The sequence below is a fragment of the Nelumbo lutea genome, chromosome 2 (assembly GCF_056320005.1).
Source record: "Nelumbo lutea isolate HS-2025 chromosome 2, American lotus-T2T, whole genome shotgun sequence".
Lineage (NCBI taxonomy): Eukaryota > Viridiplantae > Streptophyta > Magnoliopsida > Proteales > Nelumbonaceae > Nelumbo > Nelumbo lutea.
The window spans coordinates 6,295,535-6,320,636 of record NC_142685.1 but is presented as its reverse complement, the minus strand read 5'-3'; the positions used below and the strand labels follow the sequence as shown (position 1 = coordinate 6,320,636).

The following is a 25,102-nucleotide window of genomic DNA, read 5'->3' as shown; positions in this document are numbered from 1 at the left end:
CGGTTCGCCCGATACACCCCTACCGATGTATTGGTCATATTGATATTTTGAACCTTGATTCGTAGGTTAGAATAGAGTAGTAGAGATTCTTAACCTACCGGCAACAACTGGTTTAATTCTTTTCTGTTAAATCTCCAATTGAGATCATAGGATGGATGCCCTGAAACAGGGCTTTTATTTCAGTTTGAAGGGAGTTGTCTGATTAAATTAGGCCTCAAAAGGAAAGGATGGTCTTTTTTTTAGAGAAGGAAAAGTATGATTGGATGCCCATTATCTGTCAAGTTCCTAATAAATACTCCTTGGTAGCTCCGAGTTCACTAGGGAGTAACCATCACAATCTAGCATTTGGATGGGCTTGCAACACTAGTCTTTCCTAAACTGAAATAGTGTGTGATTATTTAAAGGAACTCTATAGGCTACCGTTGGAGACATGGTTATTCTTTACCTGAGCCTTGGATTTTGTCTAGTGCAAGATTTTATAGAATAAGAATGATGATTTCTGATGCTTATTAGATTGATTTTCCAGTTCAGTTGGTATTGGTTCTAGTTTTGATGTTTTTGATCTAGAGTGAACTTAGTGTTAATGATGATGATGACAGAGAATACATTATGTGAGTGGTTTTGTTTTTTATGATATCAAGCATGAACCAAGAAACCGTATTTTATCCAAAGACTTTCGACTTTATAAGTGAAACTGTTATCATTCATGAGTCTCTTCTTAGATTTTGGGGTAACCACTTCGACGTCCTAGTATAGTGTTTGACCTGCATGTCCAAACCTTATGGCTGCATGTAATAGAGTTCCTGATCATTTTGTATTATTAGATTTTAGGATCCTTGCACTTTTAGCAATTAGTGTAACAGGTGATTTGTGATACAATTTATTTTAAATCTAGGATGGTATATATATATATATATATATATATATATATATGATGTCTTTGGTGTTATCAATTTATTTAGTATCATTATTAATAAATGGTTAGTAAGTTTTCCTTTTTGGTGGTGAATTTGTTTTGCAATGTTTACTGAATTCACTATCAATTGACATTGTTTTGTTTATCAAACGGTCAGAGCATTGTTCCAAAGAAATTGGTTGCTGCCAAATATGATTCTGTTCTTCAAAAACGATAATCAAATAACTGTGTCAAATAGAAATTGGTGATTTTTAAAATGAAAATTCTCAGAATCCATTCTTTCTTGAAAGGATTCTGATAATGAGAATCCCTATAATTGATGTTAAACAGGGCCTTAGTCTTTTACAACTTCTCGGTAAGATGAAAATTTTGTTTTATTTGGTGTATATATAGGGAAAATTCCCGATTAGTACATTGTACTTTGGGCCTAGTGCCACTTTGCAGTTGGTCCCCAAACTTAAAACGAGACAATTCAGTACCTATTGTTAACTAGCAGTGAAGCGACATTTGAAAAAGACACAAATGCCCTTTGAGTGTTGATGGAGCGCGATCCGGCTGGTCTTAGCTGTCCGTTGCCTTGCTTTCGAACGAGGTAGCAGGGATCCTGAAACGGGAGAGATGGGAAAGCTCCGGGGGGAACCCGGTGTAGAGGCTCCGAAGCTCAAGTTAGAATCTTTCAAAAGCAAGGTAATACCAGATAGCGCAAAGCTTTTGCATACCTCTCTTATTGGGGGGCAGGGGGCTCTTATAGCCGCTTCGCGTACTCGTCCCGAGGCCCTTGTCAGATCGGGTATGATTATTCTGGCGCTTGTCAACTCGGCTGTCGTCCCTTCTGCTGAGACAATCGTCACTGCCTAACCGTCTAACTGGAGATGGCGGCGTCAGTGGCGATGGCAGGTGGCCGTTTAGAGTGCAGCTGCCAAAACGTCAGATCCCAAGTCAGTCAGGCGTGGCGCCCTCGGGCACGGAATTCCCTGATGCCAGGCATGGTACGACTTGTTTGGCTTTGGTGCCTAGAAGATGATGCGAAGTGCTGAGCGAGGCGGTCTTGAGCTCGGAGGTATGCCGAACTGTAACAAGGTGGGTCAATTCGGCGAACTGTGTCCCGAGCTGTTACAAGGTGGTAGTTCGGCGAAGTCTACCCCGAGCTGTTACAAGGTGGCAGTTCGGCGAAGTCTACCCCGAGCTGTTACAAGGTGGTAGTTCGGCGAAGTCTATCCCGAGCTGTTACAAGGTGGCAGTTCGGCGAAGTCTACCCCGAGCTGTTACAAGATGGTAGTTCGGCGAAGTCTATCCCGAGCTGTTACAAGGTGCAGTTGGGCGAAATCTACCCCGAGCTGTTACAAGGTGGGTTAGTTCGGCAGAGTGTGCCCTTGTTGCCGCCTAGGCTTGACCCCATTTGCCGAGCTGTCGTTCCTGCCACGTGTCTCATAATAAAGAGGTCGGGCCAAATTTTCCTTCATCAATTGCCCCCCACTCCTTGCGCCGAGGGCCTTGCCATGGTGCGGGGAGTTTTCACGAGGTGGTTGTAGATTTGTCCCATCCTTCAAACCTTCACTGTACGAGACGCTTTTGCTAGGGTTTTTTTTCGGTTTTCGAGAAGGCTAGAAACATGCCTTACTCAAAAACGCAGGTGGTTGTGACCGTGCGTTTTAAATTTCAAACCAACTCGCGCCGCTGGGACGTGACAGCGGGTCATTTCAAAAAGGCACGCCACTGCTGTACGTACGCCGTCGACTGTCAGGGAGACGTGCGGCACGTCAGATTCGAAGAGACGCGTGTCGAAGCGACGTCGGTTTCAAAAAAACGTGCTGACGTTTCGCTTTTTTCGGAAAGACGTGCACCAATCACGTCTCAACTTTAAGGGTTGCGCGGTTGGTAAGAACGTGGGCTGTCGGATCGTCTTCAGTCTGCACGGTCGATTCTTGGTTACTGTAGCTATAAATACTGGGGGACCCCGGTTGGTTTGTCACTTCTGCGGTTGTCTATCGAGTTCGCGTCCAACCTTCCAACTCGCGTCTGTCTCTTCCAGCTCGCGTCAAGGCTGGTTATACAGTCTTCACGGTTCTTTAGCTTGTTCTTCAAACTTTCCGGTGAGTACTTTCTTGAATCTATCTTTTCCCCAATGTCTAGCTTTGATAGCTCAGACCGTGTCCCCAGACTGCCTCAGTGACCCCGAGGTGGAGCTTGAAGACTATGAACTAGTGGGCCGAGTTGCTTCGGGCAGTTTGGCGTCTACCTCCCATCGAGGTCGGATGCTAGACAGGTTTGGTCCTTCGACCATGACGCCTGAGGGGCTTCAATCCATACTTCTGTCCTACAATCTTCCTGGGGGGTACACATATTTCATTCCTTCGGGTGGCTTTTCTTGGGAACACGGTCCCGACGAGATTGTGATTTTTCGAGAGCAGCTCACCGCAGGGTTGCGACTTCCTTTCCATCCCCTCCTCGTCGAAGTCATAAACCACTTCGGTGTCACCATTGGCCAGCTTCATCCGAACTCTATTCGGAACCTGGTGGGGACGATATCCCTTTTTTGCAAGCAGAATTTCCCCTTAGACTTAGAGATATTCTCCTCTAGCTTGATGCTCAAGAGACAGGCGGGTCCTCTTTCTGGGGGGAAACGGGCGTATTACCTTACTCATCGCCAGGGTTTTAAGCTTCTGCACGATCTCCCTAACAAGGTCCCGGCGTGGAAGCGGGACTATTTCGGCGTGCGAAGTGCACAAGGATGGCCCTTTCAGACCGGGTGGGGTGAGGCCGCTCCCGACTTGGGCGTAACTCTTGATAAAGAGACGGTGAAGGGTCTCCGGCAGTGGACACGACAAGGCTTAAAGTGCCACCACTACTTAACGGAGGCTAAGCTTTTTGCAGCCGGCCTGAGTTCGGGTAGGTTTCTGGCTATGCGGTTTCTTGCTTGCTCTGTTCCTTCGTCTTTTCTGATGTCGAACTCGTTCTGCAGGTGTGATGGATGCGGAGAGAACTCGCGGCAGGCGTTTGTTCCAAGGTATGAAGAGGAGGAAGCGGGTCGCCAAGCGAACTCGTACCGAGCTGCCCCTGGATGAGGAGCCCCAAGCCCCAGATCATACGACAGAGGATCTGCTCAGGGAGCCCGAAGTGACTCCACCGGTGCACGAGACTGCCGGGGCGCCTTTCGCTGAAACCACTCATACGGGCGCTCCTGCGTACTCAAGTGCTCCTCACTCCGGGTCTGCTCATACGCGGGCTGGGCCCTCAGGCTCGGGAGCTCAAGGGGAGTTTAGGAGCGTGTTGATGCCGAACTACGCTCTTCAAAAGAGTAGGGATGCTACTTTCCCCGAGGAGGTCGCGGCGTGGACCGATCTTCCCTTGAATCAGGTCGCTTGCCGCGCCGTAACACATGCCATGGTGGTAAGTGAGGTTCCATCTTCCTTTTTTATTCTGTTGCTTCTGCTGTTATTTGCTCACTTGTTTCTTTTGGTAGTTGAATTCTTCAATTCATGCCTTGGCTGCCCAAGTGGAGAGGAGCTCGCGACAGGCGCGAGCTGCTGAGGCTGCTGCTCATGCGGCTGAAGAAGCCTTCCGTGCTATAGAGGCAAATACCCGGGCTGCTGAGGCGGCTGCTTACGCTGCTGAAAAGGCTACTCGCGTCACGATGGCCAGACAGGCGAGGTCTCAGCGTGACGCCGAGGCTATGGGGGTAGTTGTCAAGCACATGGCGGACTTGAAGTTGGATTTGCAGCATCAACTCGAGTATCTTCAGGAGGACATTAGGGAGAGAACACAGATTTTCTCCCAAGGCAATGAAGATGCCAAAAAGAAGGCAGTTGAAGACTATATTGCCTCCCCGCGTTTTGACGATCTGATGGTGGACTCTTACAAGAGGGGGTTCAAGTTGAGCCGGTGGATGATCCGGAATACATACCCCGACCTCGATGTAAGTGCCATAACCACTTCGCGCATAACTCAGGAGATGGCCAATGCTGTCGATGGCGAGCCGGACTCTGAAGTAGAGGCAGGGCCTTCGGGTGTTGTTAAAGTGCCTTCTGATGGCGAAGAAGAAGCTCCGGGTATGTAAATTTTTTTTTTGTCAATGTACTATTTCTTGCAATGGAGTGTCTTTTTCCCCTTGCTCCTCTTTCCCGAGCTGTTTCTTTGCCGGGTTTTTAGATTTCCGTGGTCTTTTATGCCGCGAACTGATTTTTTGCCGAGCTGATAATGTGCTGAAGTTCCTCGGCTTGCCTTGTGGCACGGCCTGACTTCGTCCACTTCGCTAGGTGGTTTATAGGTAGTATCGCCTCAAGTTCACGATGTTCCACGTTCGGGGTACTCGTTTGCCTTCCAAGGTTTCGAGTTCATATGCGCCCCCGAGCGCTGTTTTTACTTTATAGGGACCTTCCCAATTAGGTCCAAGCTTGCCGACGCCGGTTTCGGGCACCATAATTTTCCGGAGGACCAGGTCGCCAACTCGGAAGCTTCGTCACTTTACTCTGCTATTGTAGTAGCGGGCTACCTGCTGCTGGTATGTCGCTGTTCGGATGTGCGCGAGGTCCCTTACCTCGTCCAGTAGGTCGAGGTTGGTGTGTAACTCATCTCCGTTCGTCAGATCGTCGTATGTTTCTAATCGCAACGTTGGTATTTCGATTTCCGCTGGGATCTCCGCTTCAGTGCCGTAGGTGAGGTTGAAGGGGGTTTCTCCCGTGGCTGCTTTTTCGGTCGTTCGGTGAGCCCATATGACACATGGTAGCTCTTCTGCCCACAATCCCTTAGCTCGATCCAGACGTGCTTTCAGTCCGCGTAGGATGGCTCTGTTCATTACTTCCGTCTGACCGTTTGCCTGTGGGTGCGCGACTGACGTGAAATTTTGCCGAATCCCCATGTCCTGGCACCACTCTTGGAACTTGATATCCTCGAACTGTTTGCCGTTGTCGGAAATTAGAACCCGAGGTAATCCGAACCGACATACTATGTTCTTCCAAAAGAAGTTCTGTATGTTTCGGGCCGTAACAGTTGCCAGAGGTTCGGCCTCTATCCACTTCGTAAAATAATCTACCGCAACAACTAAGAATTTTCGCCCGCCTGTTGATGGTGGGAATGGCCCAAGGAGGTCGATGCCCCATTGTGCAAAGGGCCACGGGCTGGCGAGGTATTTGAGGTCGGAGGCAGGTTGATGGTTGATGTTAGCGTGCTTCTGACACTTGTCTCATTTTCTGATGAGATCGACAGCTTCTGCCTTCATCGTTGGCCAGTAGTATCCTTGTCGAAGTGCCTTTTGGGCGAGTGCTCTGCCCCCCAAGTGTCCGCCGCACAGGCCTTCATGAGTGTCGCGGAGTACAAACTCGGCTTCGGTAGGTCGCAGGCACCGCAAATAGGGGAGCGTGTACGACCGTCGGTATAACCGTTCGTCTATTATGTCATATTTGGCCGCCTGGCGCTGCACCCTTTTGGCGGCATTGCGTTCTACAGGGAGGGTTCTGTCTATCAGGAAGCTCGTGAGTGGATCGATCCAGCTCGACTCTGCTTCTAAGATGGGAGCGACCTCTTCTGTCCCCCCGAGAATACTAGGCCGAGGTAAGTCCTCTATGTACACGGTTCTCATATTGTTGTGACTCGTGCTGGCTAACCGGGACAGGGCGTCGGCCTCATTGTTTTCGGACCTCGGGATTTGCCTGATGATGTGTGACCGGAAGTTGAGCAGGGCTTCTTTTACTTTGGCCAATATATGCGATCATGGAGAGATCGCGTGCTTCGTACTCGCCGGTAACTTGGTTTACCACGAGCTGAGAATCACTGCAGATGATTCTACTTTTGTGCCGCGATTAGCGCTTCGTACTCTGCCTCGTTGTTGGATGCCGTGAACTCAAAGCGTAGCGCGTACTCTACTTTTGTGCCGCTCGGGCCGAACAAGACTATTCCAACTCCGCTGCCCTGCCGGTTCGAGGAACCATCCACGTGAAGGATCCAGGGCTCCTCATCCCAATTCGCTCTTCGCCTGATCAGGAGAGATGCCACATTGGATGCTACTTCACGGGGTTCAAACTCTATGGGCTCAGGAGCTCCGGGTTCGCCGCAAATGGGGACCTCGGGCTCGACTTGTGGGGCTTCGTGGCTGAAAGTGCACTCGGCGATAAAATCTGCCAAAGCTTGGGCCTTGACAGCGGTTCTCGGTTTGTACTGGAGATCGTACTCGCTGAGTTCGATGGCCCATTTCGTCAGTCGACCGAAGACTTTGGGTTTGAGTAAAACTTGTCTGAGAGGTTTGTCAGTTAGGACGATGACTGTATGAGCTTGGAAGTACGGGCGAAGTTTCCGAGCTGCAATTACTTGGGCGTATGCTAGTTTTTCTATCTCCGGGTACCTTGCCTCTGCTCCCTGCAAAATCTTACTAACATAATATATGGGTCGTTGGACTCGGTCTGTTTCCTTTATTACTACCGAACTGACCGCCTCGTCGCTCGCCGAGAGGTACAGTTGTAAGACCTCACCCACCTCGGGCCGGGCTAAGGTTGGTATACTAGCGAGGTAACCTTTTAGTTCGCCGAACGCGAACTGGCAGTCCTGGGTCCATTCGAACCCTTTGCCTTTGACTGCCTTGAAGAAGGGTAGGCAGCGATCTGCTGACTTGGATAAGAAGCGGCTTAGAGCGGCTATGCGGCCGTTTAGCCTCTGGACCCCTTTTACTTTCCGAGGTGGTTTCATATCTAGAATGGCTTTTATTTTGTCCGGGTTGGCCTCTATACCACGCTGATTGACAATGTAGCCTAGGAACTTGCTCGAGGTGACGCCGAAGACACACTTGTTGGGATTCAACTTCATGCTAAAGTGCCGCAGGATTTGGAAAACAGAATCTAAGTCTTGTATTAACTCTTGTGAAAACTGAGTTTTGACGACCATGTCGTCTACATAGCACTCTATCTTCGTACAAATCAGGGGTCGAAATAGCTTATTTACAAGTCTTTGGAAAGTTGCCCCGGCATTTTTTAGTCCGAAGGGCATGACTTTGTAGCAATACAAGCCGAACTCGGTAATGAAGCTGGTTTTTTCCTCGTCGGATGGGTCCATCCTAACTTGGTTGTAGCCCGAGTAGGCGTCCAGGAAGCTTAGCAACTCGTTTCCCGAGGTCGCGTCCACTAGTCGGTCAATTCTGGGGAGGGGGAAGCAGTCTTTCGGGCAAGCTCGGTTCAGGTCGGTATAGTCGACGCACATGCGCCACTTGCCGCTTGCCTTTTTTACCAACACCGGGTTGGCCACCCAGATCGGGTAATGGACTTCCCTTATGAAGTTTGCTGCGAGGAGCTTCTCAACCTCCTCGTCGACCGCTCTCCAGCGTTCTGGGGCTAAGTTGCGTTTCTTCTGTCTAACGGGTCTGACTACAGGGTCAGTATTAAGCTTGTGAGTTATCAGCCCGGGGCTAATGCCGGGCATGTCGGCCGCTGTCCAGGCAAAAATATCTAAATTTTGGAGTAAAAAACTTACCAGTTCGGCTCGTAGGGGATCTTCGATGGAAGCTCCGATGCTTAGTGTGCGAGCTGGGTCCGTAGCTGAAGCCTGGATTGCGACTGTTTCCTCCGTGGGCGAAACTCGCTCCACACCTTGCTCCACCGGCCGCTCCAGCTCGAGGTCGTCGGCCGTCTTGGTTTTTCCCTTTAAGGCGGCAACGTAGCATTTGCGGGACTCGAGCTGGTCGCCCTGCGCTACCCCTATACCGAAGTCCGTAGGGAACTTCATGGCCAAATAGTAGGTGGAGAACGCCGCCCGTAGGACATGCGTGATCGGCCACCCTATTATGGCATTGTATGGGGAGGGGGTCGCGACTACCAGGAAATCATGGTTGAGTCTGACCGCACAGGGCCATGTGCTGACTTCCACAGGGACAATTATTTTCCCGAGGGGCCTAACTTCCTCTCCGCTGAAACCTACCAGGGGAGTGTTCGCGGGCTTCAGCTCGCTCCTCTTTAACTGCAGCTGGTCAAATGCCGATTTGAAGAGGATGTCCGCTGAGCTGCCCGAATCTACGAGCACGTGCCTGACCTCGAAATCGCTAATCCTTAGCTTAATGACAAGCGCGTCATCATGGTGGTAGTGGACTCCTCGCGCGTCGTCCTCCATGAAAAAGATTGCCTCTTCGGTCTTTGGCCTCTTTGGGGGGTTCCTTTCTTCGAGGGCCACTTCGCGAACTGAAGTCCGGGCTGCTGCCGAGGTACACCCCGCTACTACGGATCCTCCCACTATTACATGGATGGTTCCCCGAACTGGCTTCTCTTCCGGAGGCTGCTTCTGCAACGGTTCGGCAGGTCTGTTGCTAGACTCGGGTGCATCCTTTTCTTGCTCCCCTTGCCGACCTGCTTTATTGTTATTGTTGTGCTGTACAAAATTTCTCAAGTATCCGTGACGGATGAGTCCCTCTATCTCGTCGCGGAGGTTATTACACTGTTCGGTGCTATGACCATGGTCTCTATGGAAACTACAATACAAATTCTTGTTTCTATAGTTCGGATTTCCCTTCAGGCGAGGTGGCCACTTAACGTACGGAGCGTCTTTGATCGTCATTAAGATCTCTGTCCGCCTCGTGTTCAACGGCGTATAGTCCGTCCGAACTACTAAGGGGGCCCGGAAGGACTGGTTCGGCTTTGGCTCCCGGGTTGGTTTTTTTCTACTCACCGGGTTGGAGAGCTCGCCTTCTCTCTTTCTTTTCTCGTTCCCGCCTTCGGTTCGTTGGTTGATCTCTTCCTCAGTTCTCATGAACTTATCCGCGAGTTTGAGGAATTCAGCCACGGTCGCGGGCTGGTTGGCCACCATGTGTCATTTGAACTCTTTGTGCGTCACCCCTCTTTTGGCCGCCGCGAGCTGCACTGCGGGGTCCAACCGTGGTATTTGCAAGCATGCCTCGTTGAACCGCTTGATGTAGCCCCGAATAGACTCTCCTTCTCTTTGGACCACTCCGAAGATGCTTTCCTCTGTTCTGGGGCACCGTCGGCTGGTGACGAAGTGTGTGGTGAAGACTTGCATGAACTGGGCCCAACACTTTATCGACCCGGGGGCCAAGTTCCTGTACCAAGTGCGGGCTAGCCCCCTGAGGGTGGTGGTAAAAGCCACGCACATGCATGACTCGCTAGCCCTGGCGAGGTGCATTTGCGACTGAAAGGCGTCAACGTGGTCGTTGGGGTCGAAGGACATGTCGTACTTGTCCAGAGGTGGGAGTTTGAAGTCTCTGGGTAAGGGGACCGCCAGGAGTTTCGATGCGAGGGGGGAAGGAACGGAGAGAGCCGGGGTAGCCCCTACCTCGTCCGAGCTCGTGGCTTTGCCTCTGACTTCCGGCAAGGCACGGGTGGCGGTCTGGCGGCTTCGCCGGTGCCTTCGCCGTTGAGCGGGCCTTGTGCTGGCGCTACTGGCCTCCGTGTTACCGACCTCGATGGGCCCAGAGTGCTGGTAGTCCGCCGCCAGGGCGCTGAATCGATTTTCGGTGAGCGGGAGCTCGGGCTTGGAGCGCCGGGGTGCCGACCCACCCGCGGGCGAGGTTCCCGACCCACCCGCGGGTTGCGAGGCGGGGATGACATTTCTCTCTCTTTGGCCTGGGGACGAGGCCTGGCTGTTGGGGTGGTTTTGGGGCCGGGAGGCCTTTGCCTGGCAGGGGCGCCCATCCTGCGGGGAGGCCTTGACTGGCCTCGGAGCGGGGTGGCGAGGTGGAAGTAGTGGTTGGTTCAGTGGCAGTTGGGGGAACTGCTGTTGGTAGTGATACTGGGAGATGTTGTGCAGCACTTGGTGCTGGTGAAGCTGGTGTTGCTGGAACTGTTGCATTTGGGCATGCATTGCCCGCATGCACTGCACCAGGTCCTCCAACCGGTCTTGGCTTGCTGCCAGGGGGACGGCAGTTGGTTCAGTGAAAGTTGTCTCAATGGGGAGATGAAAGGGGACGTTTGTGGTAGGAGGGTTTACGGGTGCCACTGCTTGTGGCGTGTTCAGGATGGGGATCCCATCCGCCGAAAGGGGGATGGTGAACTGTCCAACGCACACTACGGGGACCTGAAGTTGCTCCCCGGTGGCGTTTGTCTCCGTGCCGCGTCCGGTGTTGCTGGAGGAGGCCATGAGTATTGGGATTTTTAAAGAGGAAAGGGGGTATCGAAGTTTGGAGGGAGGCTTTTTGAAGCGTTTTCCCATAGACAGCGCCAATTGATGGAGCGCGATCCGTCTGGTCTTAGCTGTCCGCTGCCTTTCTTTCGAACGAGGTAGCAGGGATCCTGAAACGGGAGAGATGGGAAAGCTCCGGGGGGAACCCGGTGTAGAGGCTTCGAAGCTCAAGTTAGAATCTTTCAAAAGCAAGGTAATACCAGATAGCGCAAAGTTTTTGCATACCTCTCTTATCGGGGGGGGCAGGGGGCTCTTATAGTCGCTTCGCGTACTCGTCCCGATGCCCTTGTCAGATCGGGTATGATTACTCTGGCGCTTGTCAACTCGGCTGTCGTCCCTTCTACTGAGACAACCGTCACTGCCTAACCGTCTAACTGGAGATGGTGGCATCAGTGGCGGTGGCAGGTGGCCGTTTAGAGTGCTGCTGCCAAAACGTCAGATCCCAAGTCACTCAGGCGTGGCGCCCTCGGGCACGGAATTCCCTGATGCCAGGCATGGTACGACTTGTTTGGCTTTGGTGCCTAGAAGATGATGCGAAGTGCTGAGCGAGGCGGTCTTGAGCTCGGAGGTATCCCGAATTGTAACAAGGTGGGTCAGTTCGGCGAAGTGTGTCCCGAGCTGTTACAAGGTGGCAGTTCGGCGAAGTCTACCCCGAGCTGTTACAAGGTGGTAGTTCGGCGAAGTCTATCCCGAGCTGTTACAAGGCGGTCAGTTCGGCGAAGTCTACCCCGAGCTGTTACACGGTGGCAGTTCGGCGAAGTCTAACCTGAGCTGTTACAAGATGGTAGTTCGGCGAAGTCTATCCCGAGCTGTTACAAGGTGCAGTTGGGCGAAGTCTACCCCGAGCTGTTACAAGGTGGGTTTTTTCGGCAGAGTGTGCCCTTGTTGCCGCCTAGGCTTGACCCCATTTGCCGAGCTGTCGTTCCTGCCACGTGTCTCATAATAAAGAGGTCGGGCCAAATTTTCCTTCATCAAGTGTCATATAATTTTCTTTATCAACCATACGAGCATTGACAAAATATTAACAGTCTTAGATCCTTGCCTCTTCTATTCAAGAAAGTTGGGGTCACTAAAATGTCCACTCAATTATGTGACTCCAATTTTCTTAAATAAAAAAGACAAAGATTTGGAATTGTTAATTTTTTGATGATTGATAAAGAAAATTAAATAACACTTAAAGGGCATTTATGTATTTTTCAAATGCCACTTAATGACTATTTTACAGTTAGTTAACGACATATATTGAATTGTTTTAAATACTGAATTATTGTATTTTAAAATTCAGATACCAAAATTGCACTAACCCAAAGTACATTACTAATGAGGAATTTTCCCATGTGAAGATAGGCAAAGCTACAAAGCAGAAATAAGAGAGTTTGGCTTAACCTACTCATCTGGTTGGATAGGCATAACCTCGAAATCCGTTGTTATATACCCCAAGCTCGCGGAGGAGAGTGGCCATTTACTTGCCTCTTGTCACATCTGTTTTTTTGGTAAAGTATAAAAACCTCTCCTGAACCTTCTAACAATCATTAGTTTCATTTTAATAAAAACCTTCTCTCTACTTTTTAAAAAATTGATAAAAACCTCTCTTTTATTAATTATCATGATTAAATTCATGATCAATTTTTTTAAATACCTATTTTACCCTTTCATACATTAATGATTTTCTTAGTCCTATGGAGATTGACTCTCATTTACGTTTATGCCTCCCTATTCCCACCATCTTAGACCCGGAAGAATCATCTGGGATTGCTGCGAAGGCTCCGCAGATGAAGAACAACATTGGCAGCAACCTGTGTTCATGGTTCCGTTCAATCCGTCGAACAAGCTGAGGCTGAGGTTTTTCAAAGCTGATCCGTCTCGATCTCTCCTGCCATCAACTTCGGCTATGACGCAAGTTTTCTCCGATCAATGTACTTACACCAATTAGGAGTTGACACGTACCAGTACGAAATCCAAGCAACCGGCATATATCGGTATTAACCAGCAGTGTCCATCATTTTTTTACGTGGCGAACTTTGGTTCATGAGCCAACATGTTGACTGAATTCCGCGTTCTCACCACAGTGGGCTTTTCAGAGTTTTAAGATCGAGGCTTTGAGAGAAGCTCCGGGGAGCTTGAATGTTTCGGTCTTTAAATCGTCGCCTCCGTTCGATTACTTGTAATGTGGCTCATCGTTATACGACAATCTCAGTCCGTAGAGGGTGCGAGAGTGGATTGCCTACTATGTGAGACTGTTCGGACCAAAATCCCATTTCGTGATACACGAGGCTGGTGGGGTCCATCCGGGTGTTCTCGACGTTCTGAAGCCATGGATGGAGAAAGGGTTTGTAACATTGCAGGACATCAGAGAGCAGGAACGGTTTGATAGCTACTATCACAACCAGTTTCTCGTGGTGAATGACTGCTTGCATCGGTATCGCTTCATGGCCAAGTGGATGTTCTTCTTCGATGGGGATCAATACGTTTATGTCCCGCCAAAAAGCACCATTAAATTGGTTCTGGATTCCCTATTGGATTATACCCAATTCACGATTGAACAGATGCCCAAGCAGAGGACGCCAGAAAAACTTACAAGTACCTCCTCGCAACCTAACCACCTTCTCACTCTGTTTTCCAATTTCACTTAAAACTGAAAACTCAAGAATTTCGTATAATTAGAAACTTCAATAGTTTAGAGCAGGGTGAGAGATTAAAATCACTGATTTGATGATTTCTACTGTGCATTTGCAGTTATGTTTGGAATTGAACAACTGGATTTTAAGTTTGAACATCACTAATCAATGTAAAATGTCCATTAAATATCCGTTTTAGTCGTAACCTCGGATGGTCTAGAGTTTAACCACATACTGTTGTGAAGTTGTTAGCGTGTCAAATGAGAGTGAAACAGACATGGGCACCTTCGCTTTTCTGGATGGAGAGTGATACAAAGTGGTCCCGATCTGGTGTTGCAAAGCGAGATGGTTACTGGATTTCCGGTGCGAATTCGATGGTCTGGGTACCGGAATTGTTGAGACAGGCTATTTTAATAAAAACAAATGCATATTAAATCATAAAAGGGTAAAATAGGTATTTTAAAAAATTGACCATTTTCCGTCTTGGTGATTGACGATTAGGTATTTGTTGAATTTTTAAAAGACAGAGGGGAGGTTTTTGCTAAGATAAAATTATAGAGGAAGTTTTTATGATTCTCAGAAATTTCAGGGGAAATTTTTGTAATTTACCCTTTTTTTTTTTTTTAATAACAAATTAACAACTTGTCACACCTGTTTAAAACCTAAGTTTCACCCCCCAACGAAATAAGAAAAGAAATTTTCTACTCAAAATTAAACTACAACGAAAGGGGCAAAACACACCAACCAAACCTTCAAGCCACATCCAAAAAAAAAAAAAAAACTTGGAACCACATTGACACCCACACCGTGCACACACAATAAAGGGAAAAACAAAGGAAAAGAAAGAAACAACAAGGTACAAATCAAACTGAGTTAACCGAGTTGAGAGAACGAGTTCCTCCCTTCTCAACGTTCTTTGTACTTGTACAACTTGGCGCATGTTAAGTAATAACCAAAGTTGACCACTCCTATCACAACCAGCATCCAGAACACATTGTCTATTCTCCCCTCATTGATATCATCAGGCAGCCACCCCGTAACACTCCGAACCAAACCGATCACCGCCGTGCTCATATAAAACCCAACTGCGATAAGTGACACGATCATGGCGGTTGCTGTGTTACGCAGAGATGCCGGGAATTCTTGGTAATACAACTGAACTTGTCCAGGGAAGTGGAAAGCCTCGCCCATGCCTACTATGGCAAGCGGCGCCACCATCCACAGTGCCGACATGGGTGCGATCGAGCTCATATCATTCTCCAGGTGGTGACTTCTGACAACATGGAGACGCCTGGACTCTACTATGGCTGACCCTGCAATGCCGATGGTGTTGATGACGTGGCCCAAGACGACGGTCCATCCTTAGAGCTTGAAGGACGGTTAGACTGGCTTGGATACCAATTGGGGTGCTTAACAAAATGCTTGTAGACCAGAGTGGGAACATTCTGACTACGCTTTTTAGATCCTCCACCTGCTCAACTGTACAGAGTCTCCATGGTTTTGCGATTGAGCCATCTGGCCTAGTATCTCCTTCCGTTTTCAGTGCTGCGCGGTTTATGAACCTGCGTGAAACTTAACCTTCTGAGTGATGTTGGTTGGGGGGCTTTGGTGGTGATCAACGATAGCCCAATTCCGAGTATTGGACAGGGCTGTCAACACATAACCCGACCCAGACCCAGTCTGAGATTTTATTGGATTCTACTTTATTTAACTAAATACTTAAGGCAATCAGAATGTTTTAAGTGAGTAGTTGGTGAAGCCAGGTTAAGTCAACTGGTTAAGATTAGGTTTTATATCTAAGGATTAAAAATGTGTTATCGGGTATGTATTCAGCTATTTGGATTTGGATTTGGACATATTTTAAAAATACATGGATGTACATAAATTTTATAAATACATTAATAATATTATATTTAAGGTCAAAATATCCATACTTAAATACATAATGGATGTATATTGTAATGATATATGCGAAGAAATATTATATTACATTTAATATAGCGGAATGTATAAAATCATACAATTTTATTTACTAATAGCCAAATAGGACTAAAATCAACAAATCATAGCTATATCGTTTTAGTTTTTAGCTTACAATTTCTTAAGGGGTTAATTGGAGCACATGCCATTATTTTCTCCGGGGAACATGATCAAACAAAGAGACGGGATACCTTATTTTACCTTCTAAACGATCCTAATATTGACTAATAAAGCGGGATTTTGTCCAAACCACCATCCATTTTAAAACTAAACAGAATATGTACCTGGTTAAGAATCTATGAGAAAAGTAGAACTCCATTCCATGTCCACTCTGCAGACTGTAGTTTTTTTTTTTATTTATTATTATTATTAATAAAACTAAGTTGGTAGCTAGGCATCTCCTCAAGAAACAGAAAATGAAAAAAAAAAAAAAGGAAATTAAAGGAAAGAATGTTGATGAATGTCCTTGTGGTTGGTTGACAAGGATACCTTACATCACCCGCCATCATATATCTTAATTTCTATGTTCGTTAGTATATATTTCAGCTTCAAACTCTCAATCAGTTGGTTGACACCAATTGTCTCTGTGCCTGAGCTTTTTCACGCAGTTTATAGTTGCGTTATATATATATATATTCTGATGTTAGGAGAAGAAATATTATATAATCTTGAAAACCGCTTATTATATCTATATTAGAAAGAAGAAAGAGAGTAGGTGAGGTTCCTTTGGCCACTGAGCTCACATACTCCTTCTATTCCTCTCATTTTTTATATATGTGGTTATTATTCATTTTTAATGAAATTATAGAATATAAAAAGTTACAATAAAATACTCTTATGTCTTAATTTTTCTAATAAAATCCATAGTTGCTCTGTTAATTAAAATCATTTAACCCTTACCGTAATAGTTAATGTTAATTTGTAGCATCTTCTCTTCCCTATTAAATTCCTTCTTTTTCTTTTAATTCTCCATCGGCCCCTTTTGATTCTCTTAATAAAGCAAGCAGGGATATAAATATGGGATTGGGTTAGGTTAAGAGCCAATCCAACCTTGAATATATATGGAACCTAACTTGAAACCAAATTGATGTTAAATTTAAATTTGCACATCCAAACCTAACAAAATTTTTATTCAAGCTAATTCAATTGAATGAATGCCAAAAGAACAAGTCTCACCAAACAGTTTAAAGCATTTGTGATGGCTTTTATTTTATATTTTATTTAGGTGGTGAAACTAATAAATTACATTCAATTTGAGTGATGAGTCTTACACCCATATAAGAATTTAGGCTATGTCTGGTTTGAAAGAAAAGGTAGGGAAATGTAGGGAAACTTTACAAGCCTTGGAGGCTGGTAAACTTTCTGCGGCTACGTGTTGCGGAAAATGCGACCTTCGCCACGTTCATATAAAACCAACAGAGTTCGTATGGTTAGAATCCCATTAATGGGGGGATATTAATCATGGAATCAATGACTGACGTTCGTAGCCAAACTGCTAATACTATATATTATAGGCTAATATATAGCTACAACTGAAAGTAAGCTTTAGCAGATCGACAATGCAGATTGAAAATCTTACTTGATGCTTGAAGTTGGAATTGAAGAGGCTAGTAACTCTGTCGAAACTCCGTCGTATCCCAAGTAAAAATCCTGGCTTTGGGTTTGGGATGATAAGGGCAGCTTCCGCTTCCGAATTGCTGCAACTACAACTCGTGCTAGGCTGGTGAATGGGCTGCCTTTGGGCTTAGCATGACGGTAGTGGCTGTTTCCTGCTAGGAAAATGGCTAAGGCAATGAAGTTAGCAGCGACACAGATGCCGTAGCCCCATCCCCAGCCCACGTTGTCGTCAACATACACAACGACGGTATTGCCAAAGACAAGAGCGACGTAAAATGCCATGAAGAACCAGTTGAAGAAAACCGCTTGATCCTCGGCTGTGTTAAATTGATCAGCGCCTAAGGTGGCGCTAGTGGAGCGAGTGCCACCGACTCCTATAGACACCAAGGCTATAGATGCATAGAGGACCAAGTACTGAAGGTTGGATGGGGGTTGGCAACTGGCTGACCACTGTTGGCGCATGATGGAGGTCTCGGGGTGCTCACTGTAGCAGTCAACGTAAGCAGAATTACTCCCTACATGCAATCTCAAAAGAGAGACAGAGAGAGAGAGACAGAGAGAGAGATAACGTTAAGATAAGTCGTGATGAACAAGGAGGGATCGGGAGTCTTGAGTACTGAAAGAGGTTAACAAATATACATATATAATTAGTTGGTTACCACTTACCAGTAAAGAGATGAAAGAGGAAATGGTGAACACCGGGAAGCAACCCAAGGAGTCGGCGATGATGGCTCCGGCAATCGGGAGCAAATTGATGAAACCGTTGGCCGTACTAAATATTTGTGTGGCATGGATGCTCTTGACGTTGAATTCCTCAATCAGATATACAATCACATTAGACGTCAACCCGCTAGCTACAAATGTCAAACCCAGCATACTCGCTGCCCAGTTGTTCGCACTCGCACAAAACAGCCATGTCTATGTTAGATACATGGTAGCATAAATACATACTTTTCTGGAGAGAGAGAGAGAGACCTGCGATAAAGGGGAAGGTAATCCAACCCCCTCGTTTGCGATTGCCATTATTTGGTTGTGCTTCCTGTTCGAGTCCAAGTTCGCCGGAGAGAGCCTTGTCCTTCTCCATCTTGGATGCTAACTCCTCTGATTCTCTCTCTCTCTCTCTCTCTCTCTCTTTCTAGTTTATAAAGGCTGTGTAGCTATATATATGGACCTTATATATTTTGGGTATTAGTCCAGAATCCGGATTAGCTGAACGCTCCACGCTCTTGAGAAGGCTGTGGGAACAATTACAATCAACCACAGTTTTACATGTTCACCCATTCCCATGCGTGGCTGTGAGCCCCTTTACACATTCATCTCTTCTCTTCAAGTCCTAACTTGTAATCATTCTTCTTTGACAACGTTGAAACCGCCTCCACCCTTTACTCCCCCTCGTGGGTCCTCTTTCTCTCTAATGTAGTTCAAATAAGAACAAAGAAATAGGAGAAATTTGTGTAAGAGAAATAAAAAGAAGAACTTAGATGAAACTTTCTAGATATATGAGATGGATTATAAAGAGGTAATAAGGTTGAGGATTCACTCACCGTGAGAGGGCTCTCTCAATTTTCAAAAGAAAACTTTTTACTTGGCAAAACAAAAGAAAAAATTCGATGCCTCATGTTTAGAATTACAAAGCTTATATAGTTGGAACATTTAACAAAAGTAGTCATTAGAAACTCACTATCAAAGTAGTTAATTAAAAATCCACTAACAAACAAGTTGTTAGAAACCCATTAATCAAAATGGATGTTGGAAGCCTATTAAAGAGTTAATTTAAATGTAAACTCTTTTTTTCCCCTCCTTTTAAAATGATTTGGTGCTTCTCTGGCATGATCTTGAACTGCATCGCCCACTTTTTCTCTCCTTAGAAGCCTTTTCTCTACTTGTCTTTGTTTGCCATGAACCACACTCAGGCCTCAAGGCAAAGTTTCCATATTATTAAACGAAGAATTCGGAAATTGCACAATTGGGACAGTTTCTGTGTTTGTATCTAGCTCAGTATTCATTTCATAAATCAAATTGGTAAAAGTAAACAAATTAAAGAAGATATGTCTAGTTAATACAATACTTACTAGCAACACAATCGAATTTTCTATACTGTGCATGATTCATAAACTACGTTAGTATAGTAAAAAAGATTGACCATGGACCATGGAAAGAAACATTACCTAGAACAAGCCAGCAAGCAAGTATGAGTACGAATAAAAGGAGAGAGAGAGAGAGAGAGATCAGTTGGTGGAAATTGATTGTGAGCGGTGACCAGCTGAAGGGAGTGAGGGTAGAGGTAGAAGAAAAATGGAATAAGGGGAATTTGTTATGGAGTCGCACATGGGAATGGGGTTGAACGTACGTTTAAAATTTACCTAGCCCATTGTAATTGCTCCCACAGCCCGTTCAACACAGTGTGGGACCTTTAACTAATGGGCTCGGATCTGAGTCTGGTTGGACTACACATCTACATGTTACAACGCGGGCACATAGATGGTTTAAGTGATGTAAAAAAATAAAGACGGGAATGTTAACTTTCGTTACTTATATTTTTTTACATTTTTCAACTTGAAAAATAAAAGAAAAGTTAAATTTATTTATGGTTTTGATCCATTGTTGAACCGGACGATCAGACCATTTGATCTGAGAATTGTCCAGACAATTGGTTCTGTTTTACCTCAAATCTGATTACTGGCCAAAAACCTTTGAATGAGTCAACCATTCAGATCCATTTAACAATTTCTGATATTTTTTATTTTAATTATTATTTTTTAAATTTTTATGTCAAAACAGGCCATTTGTTTGAATCGGACGGTTGAACCATCGACTCAAAGACCGATGGCTTGAATTATTTGTTGTGAATCATAATTTGATAGTGGATTATGGTGGAAATGTAAGACTTGGGTCCTTGCAAAGGCTTGGACTTGATCCATATTCAGCTTATGGGTTTGACTTAAAGGTAAAAAGTTATATAGTTTAGGGGTTTTCTATTATAAGCATCTTCTGACTTGAGAAATAATTCAAGAGGTTTTGGGTGTATTTCAGATTTTAGGGTTTTCTACGAGTGGGGTGTTGTGCATTGATTTGTATTTTTCCTCATTATTGATTCTATAGTGTTTTTTTTTTTTTTAATTCCTGCTCGTCCATGAACATAGGATATAAGCCATATATGTAAATTTGTATATTTTCTCTAGTATTTCTCTTTAATTATCTCTAATTTTCTTTTGGTTTTAAGTGTCATTTGAATCTATTTTCGAAATTCCACCAAAGGAAAGAGAAATAACAACCAACCAAATCAAACCATTCATCCTCATCGTTTAGATATTGCGTTATTATTAAAAAGGCAGTATCTAGCTATGAAGCGGGAAAAGGTATGATACCCGAACAGAGGTATGTCTACGATGTTTAATGCCTGAAAAAAAAAGGAAATGTCTATAATATTATCAAAAATAAAGGTCCTAATGTATCTACCTTCTTTTTTTTTTTGTTTGTTTGTTTTTCGCTAACAATTGAATAATTAACAAAGGGAAAGAAACAACAAAGCAGCACAAATCAAACAGAGTTATCCGAATGGTCGGAACGAGTTCCACCCTTCTTGGTATTCTTGTACTGGTACAGCTTGGCACATGTTAAATAGTAACCAAAGTTGATCACTCCTATCCCAGCCAGCATCCAGAACACATTGTCTACTCTCCCGTCATCGATGTTATCCGGCAGCCACCCCGTAACTCTCCGAACCAAACCGATCACCGCCGTGCTCAGATAATACCCAACTGCGATAAGCGCCATGACCATGGCGGTCGATGTGTTACGCAAAGATGCCGGGAATTCTTGATAGTACAACTCAATTTGTCCAGGGAAGTGGAAGGACTCTCCGATGCCTATTATGGAAAGCGGCAGCACCATCCACAGTGCCGACATGGGGGCGACGACGGAATTGTCCTCGGTCTTCAGGTGGTTGGATTTGACAACATGGAGACGGGTGGACTCTACCATGGCGGACGTTGCCATGCCGATGATGGTGAAGAAGTGGCCTACGCCGATACGCTGAAGCGGTGTCAGAGCTCGACCTGCCAACTTGATCCACAGAGGATAAAGGAAACGATCCACGAGGAAAATGGAGATGGCCGTGGAAAATAGTGTAAAGACCATGAAGGACCCAGCTGGGATTTCCATGTGCGGCCCGACACGACGGTCCATCTTCAGAACTTCAATGATGGTTAGTCCTGTCTGGATGCCAATTGGGGTGCTTAGGAAAATGCTTGTAGACCACAGTGGGAGAATTCTGATGACGCCTTTTAGATCCTCCACCTGCTCCACTGTACACAGTCTCCATGGTTTTGCAATGGAGTCGTCTGGTCCAGTGTCTCCTTCCATTCTCAGTGCTGCACGGTTCAAGAACCTGCATGAACATAACCTTCTGAGTTGTGTTGATTGCTTATTGCTTTGGTGGTGAGTGATGATCACCCTTAGCCCAACTCCAAGGGCTTAACTGGGCTGTACGTAACACATTATATTCCATTGCGTGGAATGATCACCAATTTGGTATGAGTTCAGGCTCATAAAGAGAGTAATAAATTCAAAGCACTGCTGATACTTAATTGCAAATACTGCAAGTTAGAAGTTAAGTTAGAAGGACTGAAAGCCAGATAATGCTGATTGTAGATCTTACTTGAAGCTTCGAGTTGGAGTTGAATAGCCTGAAAATTCAAATTCTGTGGAAACCCCGTCGTATCCTAAGTAATAATCCTGGCTTTGAGATGATAAGGGCAGCTTGCGCTTCCGAATGGCTGCAACCACAACTTGTGCTAATCTAGTGAATGGGCTGACTTTGTGCTTAGCATGACGGTAGAAGCTGCTACCTGCTAAGAAAATGGCTATGCCAAAGACATTAGCAGCGATGCAGATGGCGTAGCCCCATCCCCAGCCAACGTTGTCGTCAACATACACAACGACGGTATTGCCGAGGCCTAAAGCGACGTAAAATGCTATGAAGTACCAGTTGAAGAAAAGGGCTTGATCCTCGGCCGTGTCAAATTGATCACCGCCAAAGGTGGCGATAGTGGAACGAGTGCCACCGATTCCTATAGACGCCAAGGCCATGGATACATTCAGGACCCAGTATTGAAAGTTGGATGCAGGTTGGCAACTGGCTGACCCTTTGTTGGCGCATGATGGAGGTCTCAGGCTGCTCACCGTAGCAGTCAACATAAGCAGAATTACTCCCTACAAGCTCAAAAGGATAAGTCGTGATGAACAATGGGAAGGGATCAGGAGTCTTAACCGGATTATTGGAAGCTATGGGGTTAACAAATATGGTTCATGATGATCAGGTTTTATATATAATTATATATTGATTATTACCAGCAAAGAGATGAAAGAGGAGACGGTGATAACGGGGAAGCATCCCAAGGAGTCGGCGGTGATGGATCCGGCAATCGGGAGCAATGTGGTGAAACCGCTGACGGTGTTGAAGATTTGTGTGGCATCGATGCTCTTGACGTTGAAGTCCTGAATCAGATATACTATCAGATTAGAGATCCACCCGCTCGCTGCAAGTGTCAAGCCCAGCATACTCGCTGCCAGTTGATCGCGCACCAACAGCATTCAATGTTAGACACATGTTACCGTAGAATAGATGCATCCTTTTCTGAAGAGAGAGAGAGAGAGAGAGAGAGACCTGTGATAATGGGGACGGTAATCCAACCCCCTTGCTTGCTGTCAACAATGGCTGTTTGCGCTGCATTGTCCTCTACGTGTTCACTGGAAAGTTTGCCGTGATGATGCTTTGGTTCAGTATCTCCCATATCTCCTAAGTAATGTTGAATGAGCTAAGAATCAAGACCTCCTTAACATCATGGTTTTAATAAAATGATCAGTCAAGTGAAACCGACCAGGGGTCATAAGACAATGGTCCTAAGAACAATAACAGAAAAGAATTGAAGAAATTTTTCTTAAAACTTGAAAAAAGAAATTTGAAGAAATTTATACACCTGAAATGAGACAGGGATGATAAAATGTGGTGGGGTGAGAGTCCGAGTGGACAATTCACCGTCAAATCAGCTACATGGTTGCAAACTAGTTTGACCTTGAAAAACCAAGGTACCATTGTCCTTGAATTTCTTTTGGTAAATTGCTCAAACCTCCCTCAATTTTCTGACATTTACTGAAAAGCTTCCCCTGTTAATTGCTTATAGCAGTCAGTTCCCCTGAAATTTCTGACACCACTGCAAGTACACCCCTTCCGTTAGAATCTACTAACAGAAAGGGTAAAATGATTAAAATACACATTGACAAATTGGTAAAGGTAGCCTTTTTTTTTCTTTTTTTTTTTGAACCAGTGGGGCAGAGTTCTTAGGGAAATTTATTGTTAGCTTGCTCCACTCCAGAATTTTTTTATTGGTTTTTAGTTTTTATTTACCAACAACTCCACCTACGATTCATTGCCCCTTTGAATTTTCATTGATTCCCCCATCTATCACTGTTTCAACCATACAAACTCGTCTAATTCTTAACTGGATTTGAACCCAACAGTGGGTTCCCAGCTGGTTCAAATCTTGGGATCAGTGTTTTTTAACCATCTACCGATGATTCAGATGGTTGGACTGTTCAGCCTGAGATCATTTAAGTAATTGGTTCCATTTTATTTTTAGTCAGATCTTTGATAAAAAGTCGTTAATTTAATCAATGATCCATTGATCCAGATAATCAAATCATTGACCCATTCAACGGTTTTGGCCATTTTCTTATTTTTTTTAAAGTTGAAAATCATCGACCCAAAAACCAATGACCATAACAGTTACAGTTATGAGTACGTTTTAAAAACCTTGCTTGGGATGACAAAAGACGTACTTGAACTCGATTCTGTTAAAACTCAAAAGATCATATTCTTCGGTTTTAGTCCTGAGGTTTTGGTCGCCATTGATATATAACACAGAGGATGCTCACAGGACCACTTTTGATGACCATGAGTCCATGACCACCATTCGTTTTGTTCTTAATAGCAATCCAAGCATCCCGAGTCCCCTGGAGTGGAGACTTCACCACTCCACTCCAGGGTTGCACATTCGTCTGCTCCACTGTTGGAAAGACCAACGTAGAGAAGAAGAGCTTGATGTGCTTTCAAATGAAGTTTTTATCAAGGCTTTGATAAGTAAAAGGGTCAAACATCTGGGTGAAAAAGCAACCTTTGTGGAGCCATCAAAGCGTCGAAAGTACTGTACAAACCGAGCTGGGGATAAAGCAGATCAGGCTGGCTAAAGACACTACTGTCTCTAAGAGCGGGATGATTTTTTGATAAATACTTAGGTCTCCATTTGGTTAAAAGCGGAACAATGGAAAACAAACCTTTCTGTGGAAAGCACCCTTTTTCAGGTGTTCAATTGCTTGTAAAATCGTACAAAACACTCGGGGTTTCTCCATTTAGGTCCTGGATTGTTGAGCAACGTCTCGACTGTTTACTCTCATTCAATTCAATTATTTCCTTCTCCACTTTAATATACTCTCCCCAATACTCTCCCCAATGCTCTAATATACTCTCGACTTAAAGCAAAGCTGAGAATTTAGGTTTAAAAAATAAATCCTTATTTTTAAAATAAATACTTATTTCGAGCTTATTTCTCAAATACCAATAAATGTTTAATGGATATCAAACTAAAGGCTCAAACTCAATCTTTTGATACTGCTATGATTGTCCTTTTTGTTGTTTTAAGGTCGAATTACAACTTGGGATTGGGATTGCGATTTGTCTGGTGGGCTGTAAGTAACCATGGTTGGTAGTAAGCGCCCACGCCTAAGCGGTTAACCACTGTCAATAGTAATACCCAAGACATCGGGATCCTGGTTCTAGTGTAGGCAATCAAGCCTGATAGTTGTT

The 25,102-nt window shown here is 45.4% G+C and overlaps 1 protein-coding gene and 1 pseudogene across 1 annotated transcript; both read right to left on the bottom strand.

The window, feature by feature from the left end:
• Positions 1-14,547: 14,547 nt before the first annotated feature.
• On the bottom strand, positions 14,548-18,322 carry LOC148868291 (protein NRT1/ PTR FAMILY 2.7-like; annotated as a pseudogene).
• Positions 18,323-20,630: 2,308 nt separating this feature from the next.
• LOC148868290 (protein NRT1/ PTR FAMILY 2.7-like) lies at positions 20,631-23,182 on the bottom strand. The gene is made up of 4 exons (XM_088972362.1): positions 22,907-23,182; positions 22,591-22,805; positions 21,899-22,452; positions 20,631-21,628 (listed from the first exon to the last, which is right to left on the bottom strand). The coding sequence occupies exons 1-4, from the start codon at positions 23,031-23,033 to the stop codon at positions 20,779-20,781; spliced, it is 1,746 nt and encodes a 581-aa protein (XP_088828488.1). The 5' UTR covers positions 23,034-23,182; the 3' UTR covers positions 20,631-20,778.
• Between the last annotated feature and the right edge of the window lie 1,920 nt (positions 23,183-25,102).